This window comes from Pagrus major, chromosome 16 (genome assembly GCF_040436345.1).
Source record: "Pagrus major chromosome 16, Pma_NU_1.0".
NCBI lineage: Eukaryota > Metazoa > Chordata > Actinopteri > Spariformes > Sparidae > Pagrus > Pagrus major.
Window position 1 is genome coordinate 21364729 of NC_133230.1, and position 19282 is coordinate 21384010.

At 41.7% G+C, this 19282-nt stretch overlaps 2 protein-coding genes across 3 annotated transcripts in view; one reads left to right on the forward strand and one right to left on the reverse strand.

The window, feature by feature from the left end:
* LOC141010733 (fibroblast growth factor receptor-like 1) overlaps positions 1-11099 on the forward strand; it is a 28479-nt gene extending 17380 nt beyond the window's left edge. The window contains exons 4-7 of the mRNA XM_073483818.1: positions 5747-5833; positions 6837-7121; positions 7778-8131; positions 9548-11099. Coding sequence (XP_073339919.1) covers positions 5747-5833; positions 6837-7121; positions 7778-8131; positions 9548-9990 — 1169 coding nt within the window. The 3' untranslated portion in view covers positions 9991-11099. The remainder of the gene's footprint in view (positions 1-5746; positions 5834-6836; positions 7122-7777; positions 8132-9547) is intronic.
* Positions 11100-11872: 773 nt separating this feature from the next.
* Positions 11873-18182, reverse strand: tacc3 (transforming, acidic coiled-coil containing protein 3). Of its 2 annotated transcripts, none has more exons than XM_073483636.1 (17): positions 18102-18182; positions 16661-16826; positions 16117-16244; positions 15988-16034; positions 14772-15900; positions 14623-14665; positions 14403-14535; positions 14160-14218; positions 13923-14056; positions 13673-13760; positions 13391-13519; positions 12971-13038; positions 12837-12880; positions 12583-12743; positions 12390-12496; positions 12189-12309; positions 11873-12092 (listed from the first exon to the last, which is right to left on the reverse strand). In XM_073483636.1, the coding sequence occupies exons 2-17, from the start codon at positions 16823-16825 to the stop codon at positions 12027-12029; spliced, it is 2622 nt and encodes an 873-aa protein (XP_073339737.1). In that variant the 5' UTR covers position 16826; positions 18102-18182; the 3' UTR covers positions 11873-12026. The 2 variants fall into 2 exon arrangements, with proteins under 2 accessions (XP_073339737.1, XP_073339736.1); XM_073483635.1 differs by having other exon boundaries at positions 14623-14668.
* Positions 18183-19282: the final 1100 nt, after the last annotated feature.

Below are 19282 nucleotides of genomic sequence, written 5' to 3' on the forward strand. Positions count from 1 at the left end.
GTTTGTATAACCTGTTGCTTTGCAGTTCGTGAGATTAGATCATGGAGGACCGTAAAATGTGTCACTCTTGTTAAAGCTCAACTGAGCATCTTTAAAACATGAAGTCACCTGTCTGCTAACTAAAACCAGAGACCGTGGCAGTGAGTCAGTCTCCTGATTTGTACGATCAGAGTGCGTCTGCTTCCTCTGTGGTGTTTCAAAGCCATGTTCGTAACACTTTCCTGTAGTCAACAACCTCACCGCAGTTCAAATGTTAAAAGACAGCATCACTCACAGAGGTCGAGGTCTAAAACAAGTGGATTTGTGGAGGTTTAGTGGTTGATCCTCTCATCTATTGTATGTGTTACAGCCCCTACCTCTCCCTGCCCAAAGTCAACAGCGGCGTGGGATATTGTTTCATACCCCTTCATCCTCTGTGACTCAATTGGATCTCAAGCTCTTCCTTTTCCTTAGGCTACACTCTGTGGAGGCAGGAGGTCTGCAGCTCCGCAATAAGAAACACATTCAGTGTAATAGTGCTGGTTTGTCTTCGGACGCTCGCACAGCTCTTGAATGGGAGCCTGGAGGATTTAGCACCGTCTGACCGGGTGTGTTACTCTGTGCGTGTGCATACAGTGCATTTTCTCTGCGCGAGAGCAGACATGATGAATGAGTGGAGTGAAGCGTGAAGGCTGTGTTTAGTCTAATTACTCTAAGATGCCTAATTAGGGCCAGAGTCAGAGTCGCCCAGAGGCTGCAGCTTCATCTCTCAGATGAAGCCTGGTCTTCTGAGAGCCGGCCTTCAGAAGAAGAGCCATAATCAGGCAGATGTGGAAAACACAGAGCGCTTCAGAAAACGCTGCTTTTTGTTGTAAATCAATCTCTTGAGTTGGGAATAGACGGGACCAAAGTTTATTTTAGGGTGCCCCTCAATGTGAAGTTGCCGGTGAGTTCAAAGAGAGGGTGTCTGCTGATTGTGCTAAAATGAAAGGTTGGAGATGGAGGCAGCGCGCCAGCTATAATGTCAAGGTTCATACTACAGTTGTGTTATATAGTTTCAAAGTCAGACGTGGTTGACTGTGTCTGCATTGCACTAAAAGGGCAATCTGAGTTTAACAACATACATACACTGAACACTTCTTTGTGGAATACATTCAGAATCAATCATGTGATGAATAACAAGCACCGTGTCATTTTCTGTTTGTTTCAAAGCTCTGTTGATTGGATACCATGACAATCCTCGGGTGTATTTAAAAGTGATGGATTAAGCCTATTCAAAGTCTATGTGGATAGTATTCCAAGATTGAATGTACAGTATGTAGTTTCTGCTGCTAGGGGTGAAATGTTGATTTCTCTGGGATTGAACATTGTTCAAAACATTTTGGATAATGTAAATGCAAAACTCAACAACATATATAAACAAGACATTTTAGACATTTTAATGCAGAAATGTTACACATCATATCTTTAAATGCTGTTACAAAACATGATGTGGAAACAAATAAATAAAATTAAAAAAGCAACCTTTTCAGAAGAACATTTACATGCGCCTGCTGGTGAAAATTAACCGATGAAACATTTGAAACAACTGAAACTGAAGTTGTAGTTGAAGTGGAGGTGCTAAAAGAAGTTGAAGTTTCAGTTCACTGAAAAAAGTTGAAATGCTTCCATGACTCCTGGCTATTTAAACATATTACATCTTATTGTTTAAATAAAATCTCTGTAGTAGAGCCAAATACTTAACATGCATGTGGAATTTATTTCTGGTTTTAGATATTGATTTAATGCTTGGAGATATGATGATTTTGATAAACTAAAGCCAAGCCGCACACACACGCGCACACACACGCACACACATACAGGAGACACACACAATTAGCCAATTCATCTTAGTGATAGATAACAACTTTTTCCCTGCGGTGTTTTCATGTGACAGATAATTTGTCTGCTTTGGCTTCTGCTGCAGTGCGAGAGAGTGAGAATGAAGACTTCAGCGAAAACAGTTTGAGACTGCCGTGATGGAGCCGGCAGGGAGATCAGTTCAACCTGACTGCATACGCTGCTCTACTCCCACTCGGTGATTATGTTAGGAAAAAATACCTTTGGAAGTTAAATCATAAGTCCTTCTTGGAAGCATATTTCCCTGAGATTTTTATCATGCGTGTTTTTGCCCTTTTTGGAGTTTCCTAGAGACTTTCTGGCCTGACTCTTAATCCTGATCTGTTTTGTTCCATTTCCTACTTGTCCTCTGGTGGTGAGTGCGTGACAGACCGACTCGAGATACTGAAATCTGCATTTCACAAGAACCCCCTTTCCTTCCCTCCTCTTTCTGTTTTCTTGTCCATCATCCCATTAGGCGCTGGCAGGCCATCACCACAGCGTTTGTTTTTATAAGTAATTGTTCCATCGGAGCTGCGTTGCATTCTGGGTGCCTTTATTGCCACAAATATTAGGGGGCCTCATTGTCAAAATACGTCCAGGATTGAAGTCAGCTTAATTCAGCCAAATAGTCTGCAATTATCATGAGCAACACTTTCCATTAACATAGAATCGCCTAATTGTTCCCCATTTTAATTTAGTTGCGTGCAGTTAACTGTAGTGACCTGAAGGGAGGCCCATTATGTTGCTCAAAAAGATCAGAGGGGAGATTATTTATTTGAGATGCTGTAAATGAGGGGTAGCTCCCAGCATAGCTGCACATACAGTATCCATCATGTCAGTTTATTATTTTTACTGGATCACAGAGGGAAAAAGCAAGAGAAGCAACTGCAGTCAGTTATAGTGCCGGTCAGGGGAGAAGGGTCGACGAAATCCTGGCAGCTGTTCAAGTTCAAGGCCCAGCGTGGAGAGTATAACATTTTAAACATCGCCTGGGACCCAGCAGAGAAGCCAAGCAGAAGACAGACAGTAAGAAGAAGAGACAGCATAGAGACGTGGGGTAAGATTGGAGGTGAGAGAGTGAGGGGTTTTGCAGGGTGATGTAAGGAGGAGGAGGAGGAGGTGGGGGTTTCACTGCGGCTGTAGAGATCCTCCCATCTGCCAGCGGACAGCCTGTCCTCCCCTGAGCTATCTGAAGAATCTGGTCAGTCAGTGCAACATGGCGCCTCCTCAATCCCTCCAGCTGGCTGTTTGGGCCCTGTTTGGGGTGGTCTCTTGACAACTGGCCCCCATCACCTCCCAGCACCCCCACCAGGATAGACCGATGCATAAAGCAACCCTCTCTGTCCGCAGCTGCTCAGGCTACAGCAGGCTTCATATCAGCATTAACATGGGATTGTCATATTAACATTTACAGGATTGTATTTTAATGTTTATGTCTGCACTGATAATATATTACAGGGCTGATACAGGGCTGGCAGCGCTCATTATGTGTACATGGAGAAATTGGCTCTCGCTGCACATTTTTCAATTTTGCTCCTCTCTGGAGACGTTGTCAGGCCAACTGTTGGATAAACTGCCCCGTGTGTGGCTGATCACATGTGGTAGCTGTTTTGAGATTTCCAGAGTGTGATGCAAGGCCACTGCGCATAACTTTCCCTGGACATTACAGTGTCCCCAACAACATCTGGAGCTCGTTGTGACCTGAAATTATCAGGCCCTTTTCCTGTGATTCAGCTGGCACAGGAGGCCAGGGGAGAGAGTGTGTAGTGACCTGTTTCCTGTGGCTAGATTTGTGAATGAAGTGGGAGGGTAATGGCGTCAGACCCTAAACACTGTAGCAGACCATGAATGGATTAAAGTTGTGTGGAAGGAGGCTGATTGCATTTTAAACAATTTTATACTTTCTCTTGGAGCATTCACTTGCACTTGAATCATGACTCTTGTGATCGAATTTCCGTTTGCATAACAAACCTTTTGATTTCTTACTTTAGAGTATGTAAAGTATAAGGACTCTTGTTTGATCACTGATTCTATAATAAGTTGCAGCCTTTACTTACATTCCAGTGCAGAAGAACAGGCCTCTCATGCATTTAGAGGCCTTGATTATTTTTATTTTTCAATCTCAAAGAAATAACAATCATATGGCAGCCATACCTCACCCCTGTCTGCAGTTTAGTGAGCCAACATTGTATAAAGACAATAGTGGCAAGGGATAGCTTTAACAGGACAGACATATAAAGGGCGCCATTGTTCCCTAGAATCGCCAAAAAGTAGAGAGGAAATAGATTCAGGGAAAAAAAAGAGTCAAAAAGAAAACCCCGGCAGTGTGGGACCATGTTCTGTTTGGATTGGGAGGTTCAGGAACCGGGAGGAATGCAGAGAGCCCAAGTGAGCAACAGAGAAATATTTCTTCCAGTGGAGGCTGTTTTTTAAAGGAATGGGTTATTATAGTTGGCCAGTTAAACCCCTTCAAATAGCCATGACATCATGGCTGGGCTTGGTGCTGCAGGGGACAAACAAAGGAGGGTTTGTACCCAGAGAACCCTGGAGAGCTTTGAGGGTTTCGGGGGGACTCGGAGGGAGGCAGAACGAGGGGGTTAGAAGTCACATCTGGACTCTTTACCTGACCCAATCAAACCTTGAGAGGGAATCAAGTCTGCCAAACTACATCTAGAAAAATCCAACTTGAGGCTGCACTGAACTCGAAATCAAAAAGAGGTATGAAAGGTAGAGAACTGGCTGGTAGTGTTTCCATTTTGTATTGTTATCAAAACACGAAGTTAACTTAGCCTCCACATAGGGATACTGTGTCCACTCCCTTGACATATTGTTGGTGAGTTTGTTAGAAATACTGAGAATGACTTACCATGTCTAATGCGAAGTGACACCTCAGCAGTATCATATAAAATCATTTAACAGCAGGCGCTCTTCAATAATCATCTCCTCCTGCACAGAGTGGCAGATACTGGCGAGGAACCTGATCTGCTCTGTTAATTCATCATTGCTTAACTCGAAAAGTCGATACGCATCACAAACTGTCGATTAGGTTTCACTCATTATATTCTCTCTAAGCCCTGTCTTAGCTCCATTGCATGATGTCAGCCAATGACATAAACTCCACAGCTGTCTCCTGGAACTGGGCTTATGAAAACTTATCATATTACTTCCAAATGCTGCAGAGTGTGACCTGAGCATGCACCCCCGCTCAGAGGAGCCTATCTATAAATGCTAAATTTACTCAGATAGAGCCAGGAACACTTTACTGGGTCTGTTTGGTGCTGGGTCGCTGCCATAAAAGCGGTGATGGCGACACAGTCTACAATTAAAAATGAGACTCTGGCAGTTAATACATTCTTTAAAAATGCAGTGTACCTGTAATATTATAGTGAATACTGCTCTTTATTTTGCCATACACAGTAAAAAACACATTTTTAGCTTATGTTCTATATAAACTGGAACGATGTTGAGCAAGTTAATTCTTGAACCTGGAAATAGCAGTTTCACCAACTAATCTTAATTTAAGATCCATAAAGCAACGTTTTCTAGAGCTTGTAATGTAGCTCAAAGCGCCAGAAAAAGCTAAAAAAGTTTCATATCTTGTCTTTAAGTTGTGGAAAGTTAATTTTAAAAAATGGTATCATCAACTCAAATGGCCTCACATCTTTATAAAAGTAAAACTATAATTGAATCACCTCATGTAATCTGTCATCACCTTCTTTTACAGCTTGCACTGCTATTGTTTTTATTTTTATTTTGTTTTTTTCCCATAGTTTGAATTCTGTTCTGCAAGATGTATTTATCTTCACTTCAAAAGAACCAACACAATGCTGTTTTGTTTGGTCATCAGCTGCTGATTAATTAACTGTTGTTGTTGCTGTGTTAACAGATGACTCAGGTTCTGATAAATCTGGACCTGGGGCGGCTGATAGAGCAGAGTCTGACCTGGGCACTGATGGCTTGTCAGAAAAATTTGGTAAGAGCTCTGTTGGCATGCTAACAATGATGCAGCTGTAAATTAAAGGACCATAACAGGTTCTGCATGTTCTACAAATCACATGTACTTTTGTTTTTAGATTTTTGGATGCATTTCTTTTTCCAGGCTTTTATCTCTTTATGATATAAAACTCTTATTAGTCGACTCATAAAACTTCCTCTGTCATGTCATGTCTGCATTTAAAGGAACAATTCACCCAAAAATGAAAACTCAGTCGCAAGTTTCGTAGTCTACAAAACATTTCTGGAGCTTTAGAGCAAAACAGCGTTGCAGCATTCTACTAAAGATCTGAAGCAAAAGAACCGAGAAAAAAAAACACACCATAAAATGGCTCCATACAGCTTGTCTGGGGTAATTCCCAGGAAGCCCTGAGGTCGCTAATTGATTTGATAAAGACATTATTTACACCCTCGACATGTGGTCGAGCTTGTGCAGCCACTTCAGACAATGCTTTGAGCTTTTGAGCTGTATGGAACCATTTTATGTTTTCTTTTCACTTATATTTTACGTTTTAAAAACAACTCGCCATCTACTTCAATTGTTTAGGAGAATTCTGCAATGCTGTTTTGCTGCGAAGCTCCAGAAATGTTTTGTAGACTACTACACTTCACCTGTCTTTCTATTGGCATGGGGTTTAGTAGATAATGGCTGAATTTTCATTTATGGGTGAATTTATCCTTTAATTTCTCTCAAAGTGACATATTGTTGATTGTTGACAAGTTTCAGTTCAATACAAATCAATGGGAGTCTGGAACAGAAAGAAAAAAAACAATATCTGGAATCTCTAAACCATCCCAGCAAGCCTTTAAAAAAAGTCAGCAAAAATGTATAGAGAGAAAGAACTATATATAAATGATTTGTAGTTAAGGAGCCAAAACTTGCAAAACTGCTGGTATGGTCCTTTAAAATAAGGCTGAATTGTCAGCTCACATCATGTATCCACTCTTAAGTTACTGAATGTTTCCTCTTGTTTCCCCAACAGTGCGTCCCCGCTTCACTCAGCCTGCTAAGATGAGAAATAGGGTGATAGCTCGTCCCGAGGGCAGCTCACTGCGGCTCAAGTGCATGGCCAGTGGAAATCCTCGACCGGACATCGTGTGGCTGAAGGACGACAGGCCGCTGACGGAGCAGGAGGTTGGCGAGGGCCGTCAGAAGAAGTGGACTCTGAGTCTGAGGACCCTGACGCCGGAGCAGAGCGGCAGATACACCTGCAGGGTCTCCAATCGGGCGGGGGAAATCAACGCGACGTATAAAGTTGAGGTCGTACGTGAGTATCCCACAGAGAGGCTGAGCTGCATGCATACCGAACATACTCACCTGGAAATACGAATGCTAACAGATGAGGCATTAATTTAAATGATTACTGCTGTTTGTGTGGATCATTGCTTCGGGAAATAGCATAGGAATAACTGTAACCTTTACAAAAGACCTTCTCTCTGATCTACCTACTCCTGACGTCTGATCATGATCAGCAGGTCTTATTCATATCCTCGCTGCATGGATGAATGTGCATGTGTAATCATGTATATGAGAAGCATATTGAGGAAGCAGGCTTGAGAGTGAGGGCTTGTGCCCTGGTGTTTGTACAGGGGGAGAGAGAAAGAGAGAGAGAGAGGGAGAGAAGCTGTTTAACTCAGAGACCCTCCACCCAATCTGGAGCTGATTAAAGCCCAGCTGTCTGCCAGACCCCCAGCCCCCCCACCCTCCCATGAGAAATGTGTGCTGTACAACCAGGAGCAAAGAAAGAGAGGAAACTAATCACACATACTTCTAGTGTTACATGTGGTATTCCTCCCTCTCTGTCAATTATAAGTTCTAAGCCCGAGGCTAATAACGGTATGGACAACTAAGACCTCTTCTATCTGCAGAAGGGCTGTCATGTCAAAAGAAGTCCTGACAGTGTTTCTCTGTGTTTCTATACAGAAAGGACAAACTGCAAGCCTATTTTGACGGGCACTCATCCGGTCAACACAACAGTGGACTATGGAGGCACCACGTCGTTCCAGTGCAAAGTGAGGAGCGACGTTAAGCCGGTCATTCAGTGGCTCAAACGGGTGGAGACAAACGAGGAGAGCCGCTACAACTCCACCATCGAGGTGGGAGACCACCGCTTCGTGGTGCTGCCCACGGGGGAGGTGTGGTCACGACCCGATGGCTCCTACCTCAACAAGCTGCTCATTACCCGCGCCAAGGAGGAGGACGCCGGCATGTACATCTGCTTAGGCGCCAACACCATGGGCTACAGCTTCCGCAGCGCCTTCCTCACTGTGCTGCCAGGTGAGGCCTGGGGAATGTCTGTCTGTTTACAGTGTAGTGCTGCTACAGCAGCCGGATGTGTTACAAACATACTGCAGAGCAACAAATCACCCACTTGGACAAGGATCTGTGCTATCAGTTTGTATATTTTATGTGGTTGTTTATTTTTAGGGATCTGCATTAGTGCACATCACACAATAACATCACAGGAATGTTTAACTGAAAGGAAAGCGAGACTACATGCATGTCAGGGAAAAGTAATGATGACAGATGACAGCAAAGCAAGGTTAACGAGCATAAATGTTTTGTTGTTACCTGTTTTATATCAGTTTTTGATATGTTTGGGACTCATTCTCCACCAAATATATAAAGGCCTGTCAGATTCAGGAGGCATTGAAGCGATCATCTTGTTATTTAGGGCTGATTTGTAGTGTTTTATTTTAGTTTTTTTCTGTAAACAAACTGAAGCAAATGTATGAAGCTGTAGGCATTTAAGAGCTCAAATTAGGGCTGGGCTGTCCTTAAAATGATATTCAGATATTTTTAGGCTATATTGCAATATACAACATATATCTCAATATTTTTTAAATATCCTCAAACAAGCTGCATAAACGCTAGGACTGAATATCGTGATTATTTTTTACCAAATATCTTGATAGCAATATTGCAACAATATTGCAGAGGTGACTTCTCACAAAATACTACCTCAATGAGATTATTGATAAATAATCACCAGTAATGTAGATATAATGGCTAACTGGGTAAAGGCAAGTATAAGAGAACAAGTGGAACAGTCTGGTAAGTTCAGAAAACTACATAATTTAAATGTGACGCAGCCTTTAAAAATCGGGAAAAGACAACACTTGTGCCAAAATTTAAGACGATATATAGTCTCTTTAGACCTCCCAGCCCTAGCTCAAATGATTGGTCCATTAACCAATTTGAAAATAATTGACAGAAAATAATCAACAGTTTTGATTATATATGAAATATGTAGGTCAGTTTTCAAGAAAAAAAGTGCCAAACACTCGCTGGTTTTTGCTTTACAAATGTGAGGATTTTTCTCTTTTTTATATCATTGTACATCAGACATATTTGATTTGGCAAAAAATTAACTCACGGTCTACTTAATAGCTCAAGCAGAGCTGTCAGCATCTTACATCTCACAGTCTTCCTCTGGGCACTTTATATATTTAAGACTTGTGATGGTGTGATGACAGATGGTCGTATATGAGATGACTCAAAGAATAAAGCATCTTTGGGCATTTTATTGACTAAGCGCTCAATCCACACAAAAAACAGCAGACTAATTGATAGTCAATATAACCCCTTGTTTCAGGCCTGAAGCACTTCACCTGTGTATTTAAACAAACTCTTGGCAGCGTTTTAAGAGTTGGAACCTTGTTTTGATTTTATTTTGGCCCTCTTTTTCTGCAGACACGAAGCCTCCCATCACGCCCATTTTCTCACCAGCCTCCAGCTCCCTCCCCTGGCCTGTCATCATTGGGATCCCGGCTGGAATAGTGTTCATCTTTGGCACCGTGCTCCTGTGGTTCTGCCAGAGCAGAAAACACTGCCCCCCTCCCAGCGCTCCAGCTGCGGCCGCACAGGTACTGCAGGGCTCCCACCGGCTGCCCTACCGAGAGCGGGACAGGGGCTACGCGGCTCCGTCGTCCAGCTCCTCCAGCCCGGAGAAAGACTGCATGAGCTCCATGAACTATGAGGAGTACCTGGCACAGCAGCAGCTCCTCCTCGCCCAGGGAGGCCCAACAATCCCCCCTAAAATCTACCCGAAAATTTACACTGACATTCACACGCACACTCACTCCCACGTGGATGGAAAAGTACATCAGCATCAACACATTCATTTTCAGTGTTAGCCTCAGTGCCAAATATCCCCACTGACTGTTCCAGTATCTCCGAGGGACAATGAGCTGTGGACTGAACAGCCACATTCACCTGGCATTAAAAAAACTCTTCTCGTAGCTGGAGATTACTGGGAAGAGTGGGAAAAACAGTGGCCAGTGATACACATCCAAACTTCCATATTTGGTGCTTATTTTTTTTTTACCTGTCATATCCTCACACCACTAAAAAATCCATGAATCCTTGTTGTGCACTTAATACAAAAAAGGACTTTTGTTTTTTGCAGCGTGTGAGTTTAAACGCAGCTGAAAGGTCTTCCTCAGCAGCTGAATTTTGCATTTTCCTACTTGAGGTGTAGCAGAAAATGGAGGTTAGGTTTTACCTTTCACTTATTCAGCTGTTGGAGCGCAGAGGCTCCGTGTGTTCTGCCTGGAAATGAAGATGAAAAATGGTACTCAAGATTTACAAAGGGGCCGGTTTTACGCTCCTACTCAGGTAGTCCTTTTGTTGTTAAAGATGCATAATGTTTAAAATGCTGACCACTATCCTTTATGTTACCTTTCTCCATCCCTCACTTTTGTCCTCTGTTATCAGTGATATAGAGTAGGCTGGTAAGTTTTTTAAGCCTTTGTTATGGCATGCAAACCTTGCCTAAGACTGCAAGGGATGGCAGAAGTGTGTTTCCACGTTAACTGAATTGGTCTCCGTTATATTTTTACTTAGGTTCCAATCATCCAGTCAGTAGCATGTTTTCGGTAAACCAGCAGAGGATAACCTTCTCCAACCGCAGTTTATGAAGCTGTAGTCATTTTATAATCAAGTTGAGTCATGAATATTTAATTTATTTTGCTAAAAAATGTATCAAAAGTTTTATTTTTCAGAGTAAGGCGTTTTACATATCTATGTAATGTTATTAAAGTATACTGTTGTTGTCGTGTATAGTACATTTTCAGTACTTCGTCACCCAGTTTAATCACATTTAGTTCATGCCAATATGTAGGTATTTCTGTATGTAATTTGGTTATATTTGACAATCTTGTATGATGTACTCTGTTCAAGGCTCAAAAACTAAATCATCTAAAGTGTGATGGTTTGGTGGTTTGATTAAATGACCTTAAACAAATTCAGTATTCATGAAGATTTAAGTATTTGTTCAACCAATGAATATTCTTCAAATGCTGCTAACGAAGGTGTAAAAGTCCTTGTAAAAATTGTTGTCCTCCAAGATAACAGTTCCCTTTCCTAAAACATAATGGCTGGTTACAGACAGGTCAGCTTTCTTCCTTTGAGTGAGCTGAAGTGTCTGCTGAGGGTGACACAGAGGGCAGCCAGCAGAGGGACACAAGTTACTGGAATGAATGACTGAATAGATACCATACAGACACAAGAGCAGCCTCACAGTCCCTTTTTAGATGAGTGATGGCCCCTGCAAGACTACACCGAGTGACCAGCATCTTTCCCCCATTTAAAGTGAATCGCCTCCCCCTCTCCTCAGCCCGCACTACCACCTCATTCAACTCCAATCTAGGTAGGATTTCCTTTCACCATTTAGGAAGTGCATTGTCCTGCTCTGGGAGTGATGTGACAGGACCCTGTGATTGCTCAGGAAAGAAGGGGAGCATTGTGTCAGGTGAGCTCTTGTTTTGTTGTGAGCGTTGCAGGATGGGGATGAGCTCTGGCTCCAGACAGATGGGGGGTGAGTACGTTGAACAGCTTGTGTGTTTTAAAAGGAGAAATTCTACACAAAACTACTTTTTTTTAATGCTTCAAACAGCCATGTTATGTCCATATCCATAAATAATGCTTTAAATTCAAAACCCAGATGATGAAATAATAAACATGAAGACAAACACTGCCCCCTAGTGGTTTATAATCATGCACATGGCAAAATAAGTGTTCGAACTTGTAAATCATCTTTATTAACTTTTTTACAGTAGTATAAGAACATGAACAAAGACAAACAATGTACTACACATGAAAATGATCCAGACAACAACCATTAGGAAAAACAGAAATAAAGTTAGAAAATATACAGTATTTACAAATGAGCTCAACCCTTCTGGACTTTGGTGATAAGCTCATCACAAAGTTTGGTGAGCTCTTCAGCCTCCTTCTCCTGTAAAAAGGGAAATTAGAAAAATATGAAGATGATAATTCACACTTTATCTTAAAAATCTTGGCAATACACGCCATCTAATATATTTTAACTCACCTTTTGGTCCAGGCTCTTCTCCAGTGACTGCACCTTCAGCTGCTCCCGTCGCAGCTGCGCTTGAAGTGCAGATACCTCAGATTTGTTCTTTGACCGCACCTCAGCAATTTCTTCATTTGCTCTGAAGATGAATAAATGTCAGTCAGACACTGCATGTCCTCCAATAAAGACTATTAACACAGTAAAAGTCATGTCTCTTACCGGCCAATTTTCTCCTCAGCGTGGGCTTTAAGGGTCTGGTAACGCTGCTCCTCCTTTTTGATCCTCACCAGATAGTCCTGAGCACAAGCTTTCAGTGTCTCTTCATTCTAGGGAAAAGGCACAGAAAACTTTACCAAAACTGCCACAGCTTTTGCTAAAACATAAAATATGTCAAGTGTTCATGTTTGCCGACCTTTTTGTAGCCCTGAACAACATCCTTGTACTTCTCCAGTCTCTTGAAAAGGTCGGCGAAGGATCTCTCCATGGTGTTCAGATCACTGGACACCTGCTCCTTCTCCAGCAGAGCCTCGTTGAGCTTCATCTGAGCCTCCTCCTTCTCCTTCTCTCGATCAGCTGATGAATACAAAGACGTTTAAAAGTTCTTTTAATAAACCACTTCAACAAAAATACTTACAACTGTGACATGTGCATAATTTGTTAACTTACACATCATTTGTGCGATCATGAGCTCAAATTCTGCAATTATTTTCCTGTGTGCAAGAAAGAAGGTGTCAAACGTCTTGAAATCTTTGATATCATTGAGTTAGAATGACAAAAAAAATAAACAAACCACAGCTTACCTCATTTCTTGACCATCATCAAGTAGCTTTTTGTACTTTGCACTCCACTGGTCCTCTTTAACCATTGCCTATAAAGAATGCACACAGACTATGTTTAATCAGTGTCATTAAAAAAAACAACAATAAGTTATTAGTTAATGGTGAGGGCCTATACACCGCTTCTTTCAAATTAAAGGACAATTTTTGTTAAAAGGGGCACTATGTGGAAATTCAAACCTAGAATTTTATCAGTCTTACGCTTGTGCGTAGGAATATGTACAAGCGTAACAGAACAGAATCCAGGCCATCAACAAGATCTGTATAAAAATGGCTTTATTCACATCCACCTAAACCAAGTGATGTGAAAAATGGGAAAACCTCTTCAGAGTTTGAAACGGGTGCTGCCATTTGTAAAAACACAAGTCAGTGAGCAGGACATACTTCAGCCTGGACCCTGGCGATGGCTGCATCCATGTCCTTCTGACTGTATTTCAGCACTTCAATAATTGAATCCTCCGTGGTTGCTGGCTGGCGGAACTGTGGGACAAGGCTCTCAAGGATTGGAGGAGGCTAGATGACAGTAACAATGTAAATAAAGTTAGGAGACACAGCAAGGACTTGCTGAATGTTGTTTCCAAAACAACGGACACACACATCCACTTATAGTCAAGTGTTAAGTTAACAAGCACAGTCAAAATGGCAGTAAGTTCAAGAGTGACTTACTGGCGCTATAGCATCATCGAAGAGCTTGAAATCGTCCTTTTGTGGTCCATTTGCAGTCTCTTTTGCTGCCATCTGTGGGGCTGCAAGCCTGAATTGAGGAGGAAAAGAAGTCAGTTGTGAAGTGGTCAAAGTGGTTACATTTGAGACAAATCTCATTTTGTTGTACACGACTTCCAAAGCGGAACAAATTCAGCTCTAATGTGCAGTGACTGCAGCAATCAGAGTAAGTAAAAACAGAAGTACGTCATACTGTGAAATAAAGCCAGCGGGGCGAGGGACGTGGGACATCTGAGCAGCCGGGCCGCCAGACTTCTTTGGGCTCTCTCTCAGGAGGGGGTCAAATTTAAGGTACAAGGATTGTTTCCTTAATGCAGACTCCTTGAACTGCAAAAAAACAAACAAACATGTAACCATTTTAAAAATGTTTAGGTCATGCATCAACAATGAAAGAATTTAGTTTTTTGACACATATGAAGAAAATACTTACATTGCTGGACCCAAACTGTTCAAGGTAGTCGATTTGTCCATCAAAGTCATTGGCCATGACTGGAAACAAAGATCACAGGTTAACATCAAAATGAGCCTTCAATGATGATTCACAAAGAATACATTCCTTCTGTACAGAATCAAGCATTTCTTCAGTAAAGAAGTACTCTGACTTCTCTGAAATCACACAACAAACTCTAAAAACAACTTGACAAAATAAGAGTTATAGCCAACGTTTACTTACACACAGTTCCAGGAACAAACTCGTCATTGAATTCTAACAAAGCAGCCTGTGACTTCTGCTCAGGAAGACTCTCCACAGGTTTTTCAGCTTCAAGTTGAAATCCCTGATCAAAGGCAGCCTTGTGTTCAGCATCCTGTCAAACCACAATAAAGACATTTTGATGAAAAACACAAGTTAAATAGAGAAACATGATTGCATCAAACTGCGTTACTTCTCTTACCGCTCCAGGGTTGGCTTCAGCAGCTGGGACACTCTCTCCAGCACTACTGAGGGGGAAAAAAAGCATACAAACTTGCAGTGAAATCAGGTGTTTGTGGCAGTGCCTACTGCAAATAAATGCTTGATACACTCAGAGAAAGGTTAACGTACCATGCTGGCGATACATCTTCCTTCTCCACAGGCTTGTCCATCTTCTCTTGATTGGAAGCTTCCATGAGCACCGGGCTGGATTTCTCGCTGATCTTTGGAGAGTTGTTCATGCTTGATTTTGTACCAAAGGGATTGAAGTTTGGGTCATCAAACTTGTCAAAGTCAAATGAGTAAGCTACTTTAGGAGCCGGAACTTCAGCAACATCACTGGCTTCAGGCTTCACTTGACTCTCTTGTGGTGGTTTGACATCAGATGACGGCTTTTCTGCTTTCGATTTCAGACCAGGGGGCCTTTTGCCAAATTTCTTGGGTGGTTGTTTCTTTCTGACCTCACTGCCATCATCGAAATTGAACTCAAGTTTGACCGGTCCCTCCTTGATTGAGGCAACAGATGGCTGTGCTTCAGCAGCTGGAGGTTTGGCAGCATTAGCCGAGATTGGGACGACTGTGGCTATGGGTTTCACCTCAGGCTGAACAGGCACCTCTTGAGGTACCTCTTGAGCCACCTCTGGTACTTTAACAACAGTTGTGGGCTTATTTTCCTGAACCTCCTCAACAGGTGGGTTATTGTCTGGCATCTTTTTCCCAAGGACAGGGGAATTCTGAATTTTAGAGCCACCGGTTTGGAAAGGATTGATTGCATCAAGGTTGTCAAAATCCAGGCTGTAAGAGCCCTTCGCTGGCAGTGGAGCATCTTCCACAAAACTGCCGGACGCCTTGTCTTCATCGACATTTGGAGACATTTTAGCAGGTTGTTTTTCATCAGGTGTGGCAGTGTACGAATCCAATTCCTCGACCGCTGGTACCTTCACCACTGTGACCACGCTGCTCTCTGTGGAGCTGATGTCAGCGGAGAGGTCAGCCAGTGAGTTTTCTACGGACTGGTTGAATGGAAGCGTCTCGTCTAGTGCTGATTCAATCTTGGTTGGTTCCTCAGAAATATTCTCTGGTTCTGTGTGTTGAGGATCAGTTTGAGGTGGATGTGGGTTTTCAACTGCGGGTCTCGCAGGAGAAAGCATCATCTTATTAGAGCTACTAAATGGATCCATAGCGTCAAGGTTGTCAAAATCCAATTGATAGCCTCCTTTGCTTTGTATCGGCATGTCATCATCAGGATAAGAGGACACTTCTGTGGAAAATTCAAGAAGATTATCATACATTTTTTAACATTCAGAGACACTTGAGGGAAATAAGTTTGTAAAGTTGGATAAACTACCTTGTTTGGGCTCACCAGGCTGCTCAGCAGCATCTAGTGGCAAAGTACTGTAAAAACAAAACAGACTTGTTTTGTTAGTGATCAGTCATTTCATTTGAAGCATTTTAGAGTATAAGAAATGTTACTTACTTTGTTTTATCCAAATATAAGGAATCCATTGCTTTTGTACACTCATCCACACTTGTCATCTTGACAGACTTGGTGGGTGAAAGAATTCTTTTAGTTTGAGGGTCTCTCCTCGGAGTCTGAAAGCAGACCTACACACAAGAGATTTGATCAGAGGAGTAAATATTACCTGAAAGTAATGAAAATAATATCCAGCCTTTTCACCGTATCTGTATCTGACAAAAGTGCATCTACTTTGCAAATATGTGCTAGAAAGATGAATGAAAATATCCTTTATTTCCAGCTTTGTCCACCAACATGAGGATTATCTGCTTTTTTCTGTTTGATAACGATCTGTTAAAAATTGTGTAGCGCTTCATATAAGCAAATAATCAAATATTTAAAAGGTGTCCAGGTGCAACAAAACAATCAATCTACCCATCTACCACTTCAGGGTAACAAGGCTAATAGCTGTAGAAAAGGGTTTAGCCTGGTGACACTGTCGATACAGTGTGTGAAAGAATATCAGGGATACAATATCTTTTAAAAAAGTGAGCCGATTCCATACCTTGGTCCCCTTTGGCACAGCCTTGCTGGGCAGGTTCTCCGTCTGACGCAGGATGGAGGGCCTCCCGGTTGGTTGATCCAGGGCAAAAATGTCGTTGATTGAGCTGTTCTGCTTTCCTCCAGGGCAGACGCCACGATTCTCATCATTCACATCAACAGAACTCATCCTGTAAAACGCAAAGAGACAAACTGTAAGTTACAGGGCTGAGGGAGGCGTCATCCTCAAAGCTGCACTGAGCTGATAAGACACTTTTGGTCGTGGGGTTTACTGATGGGTGTGAAAATGGACTGCACAGAGTTAACAGCGGAATCAAGACATATGCGACTTTGCCACTTTACTAATGTAGTTAAATCTTGGTTTGAATGTGAATTAAAAAATGTGATTGGTATAATAAACTCCTTTACAGGGAGGTGTTGCAGATTACAAAGTAAAGATTTTTTTCTTAAAAAACTGAACAATGATCCAGTTTACATTGACAAAAAGTACAACGGTGTTGAAGCTACACAGGCAATGATGCTGTGTCGTAGGGCAATCTGTCAGCTGATATTATCCTATTCCAGATACATGTTGGTTTCAAACTAGTGTATATTTAAACTGATATGTAACAAAAAGTTGCAGCACAGGAATGCCAACATATTTGATGAAGAACAGTGCCTCCATTCCACTGTTTGTCCACCAGATGTCACTAACAAGTTTGTTTATAAGTGCATATGTTCATAATTCTAAAAAGTGTTTAAAACGATACTACAAGCCAAAATAGCATTGTCATAATAGTAAAAAATATCATAATATATTTGATTTATCTATATAACTGATAATAGTGCCTAGAGAAACCAGGCTATCGAGCCCATAGGTGTGTACTTTGGCTTAAGTTAAAGTGATATATATTAATATAGAAGACAAAATACACAGATGAAAGACTTGGGGGGGGGCCTGGTGAGTCAGCCCCAGGTTTCAAAAATTAACTTTTTGTCAACTGGCCAATGGCTAGTGAATGTTCAAATCTTACCAGCCACTCAATAGATTAAGATTGTTCTTTCTGGCTGGTGAGTGAAGCAAATCTACCAGTCACTTTAGACCCTGGTCAGCCCTGGTCAAATTAAATCAAATTGTATGCAGCCATTGTTCATGTATCACGTAATTCCTGTGCTTTTCGTTCTCTGACATGCCAATTAACGAACGTCAGCGAGTTAAGTTTGGCGTTTTGTCATAAAAGCCACAAGAAATGTTGACACTAGACTAGCACGGACATAACTAGGGTTGACAGTAAAAGGGGCTACTTTAGCTAAGCTAACTTGTAGCTAACATAGTTGAGAACTAACGTTAGACCACGCAGATGTTAACAGCTAATGGAAAACAAAAACTATGGATGTGTTTGGTATAAACAGACAACACTGGGAGGCACAGGCTGCTATATTATCATTCTATATTCACCACCTACCTCAAAAAAGCAGATGAACTTGGTTTAATTATAACGTCCTTCGTGAAAGCATTCAGCTGCAGGGTGACCAACAAGTAAAGATGCGCTACCCCACGGCTCGCCGGGGACACAACCGTTTGTAATTTAAACGTCTCGAAACGTACCAATAGAATCGCCAGAAACATTCAAAGGAAACGCGCTTCCTGGTTAAGCAGCCAATCGCAATCAAGAGCGGATATGATCCAATCGACGACTGCGCTCTGGAGCCAACTTCAAAGATATTATAAATAGCAAGATAGTTAGTTCGACGACTAGCAAACTCAGCTTCAGTGGCCGCACGCACCGCAGACAACAACAGCGTTTAATTGTCATCAGGACATGAGCTACTTTCACTTGTTCTCACATGGACAAGGTAATAACACTATATGTAACAGAGAATGACGATGATAATCCTGTTGAATACATAGACAGGCCTGGTTGCTTTGCGGCATTGAAAGCGAAGTGGGAAGTAAGGGTAGGAGAGTTCTCTCATTACTTATTTTATTTTGAGCACCAGGGAGAAGTCACGGGTCCCTGTTCACAAAGTAAAACAATTAAAAAAAAAAAATGGTATCATCAAATCAAAAAGCAAAAACAGGAAGTGTAATACAGCTTCAGTTCGCATTTAACATTGCATTTGATTTGAGCCTATATCTTTCGCTTGTAATACTCATGGTGGTATTAGTTTTTTCCTTTTGACCATATTGTGCTTTTTGTGTATGTCTTTATTACTTTGTGTCTTTGTAGATTGGTTTGTCATCCAGCAGTACTATGATATACTGCTGGATGCCACTATCATGGTATGTCATGATAGTTGTTGTAACCTGATATATTACAAGTTCTGGTCATTTTTGTCATTCAACTCAAATGATTTCTCACCTGTGTCCTCACATGTATGTATGTATGTATGTATGTAGTCAGACAGATATGACATTGTTTGGGTTACAAATTAGTAATAGGCTGGTAAAATGTATTATTGCTCCTATATTAGCTCAAGCTCCGTCACTGTGACACTTAATTTCACTGTCCATTACAATATCTGTAAATTCTGATGTGCAGTCTCATAGAGTTTTAAAAGGATGTGAATTATCATGGATTAGTGGAAAATTGGGGATAATAGGGAAGTATAAATGGATAATATTTAGTTATCTTCAAGAAGACAC

Bases quoted from the DNA above. Each gene is read 5' to 3' on its own strand.
- tacc3 (XM_073483635.1), bottom strand. From the start codon at position 16,825: ATGAGTTCTGTTGATGTGAATGATGAGAATCGTGGCGTCTGCCCTGGA. The intron at 13,039-13,390 runs GTATGTCCTGCT...CATTCTTTATAG, and splicing joins TCGCCAGGGTCCAGGCTGAA to GCAATGGTTAAAGAGGACCA. The intron at 12,093-12,188 runs GTGAGTTAAAAT...CCCTTTTTACAG, and splicing joins AGAAGAGCCTGGACCAAAAG to GAGAAGGAGGCTGAAGAGCT.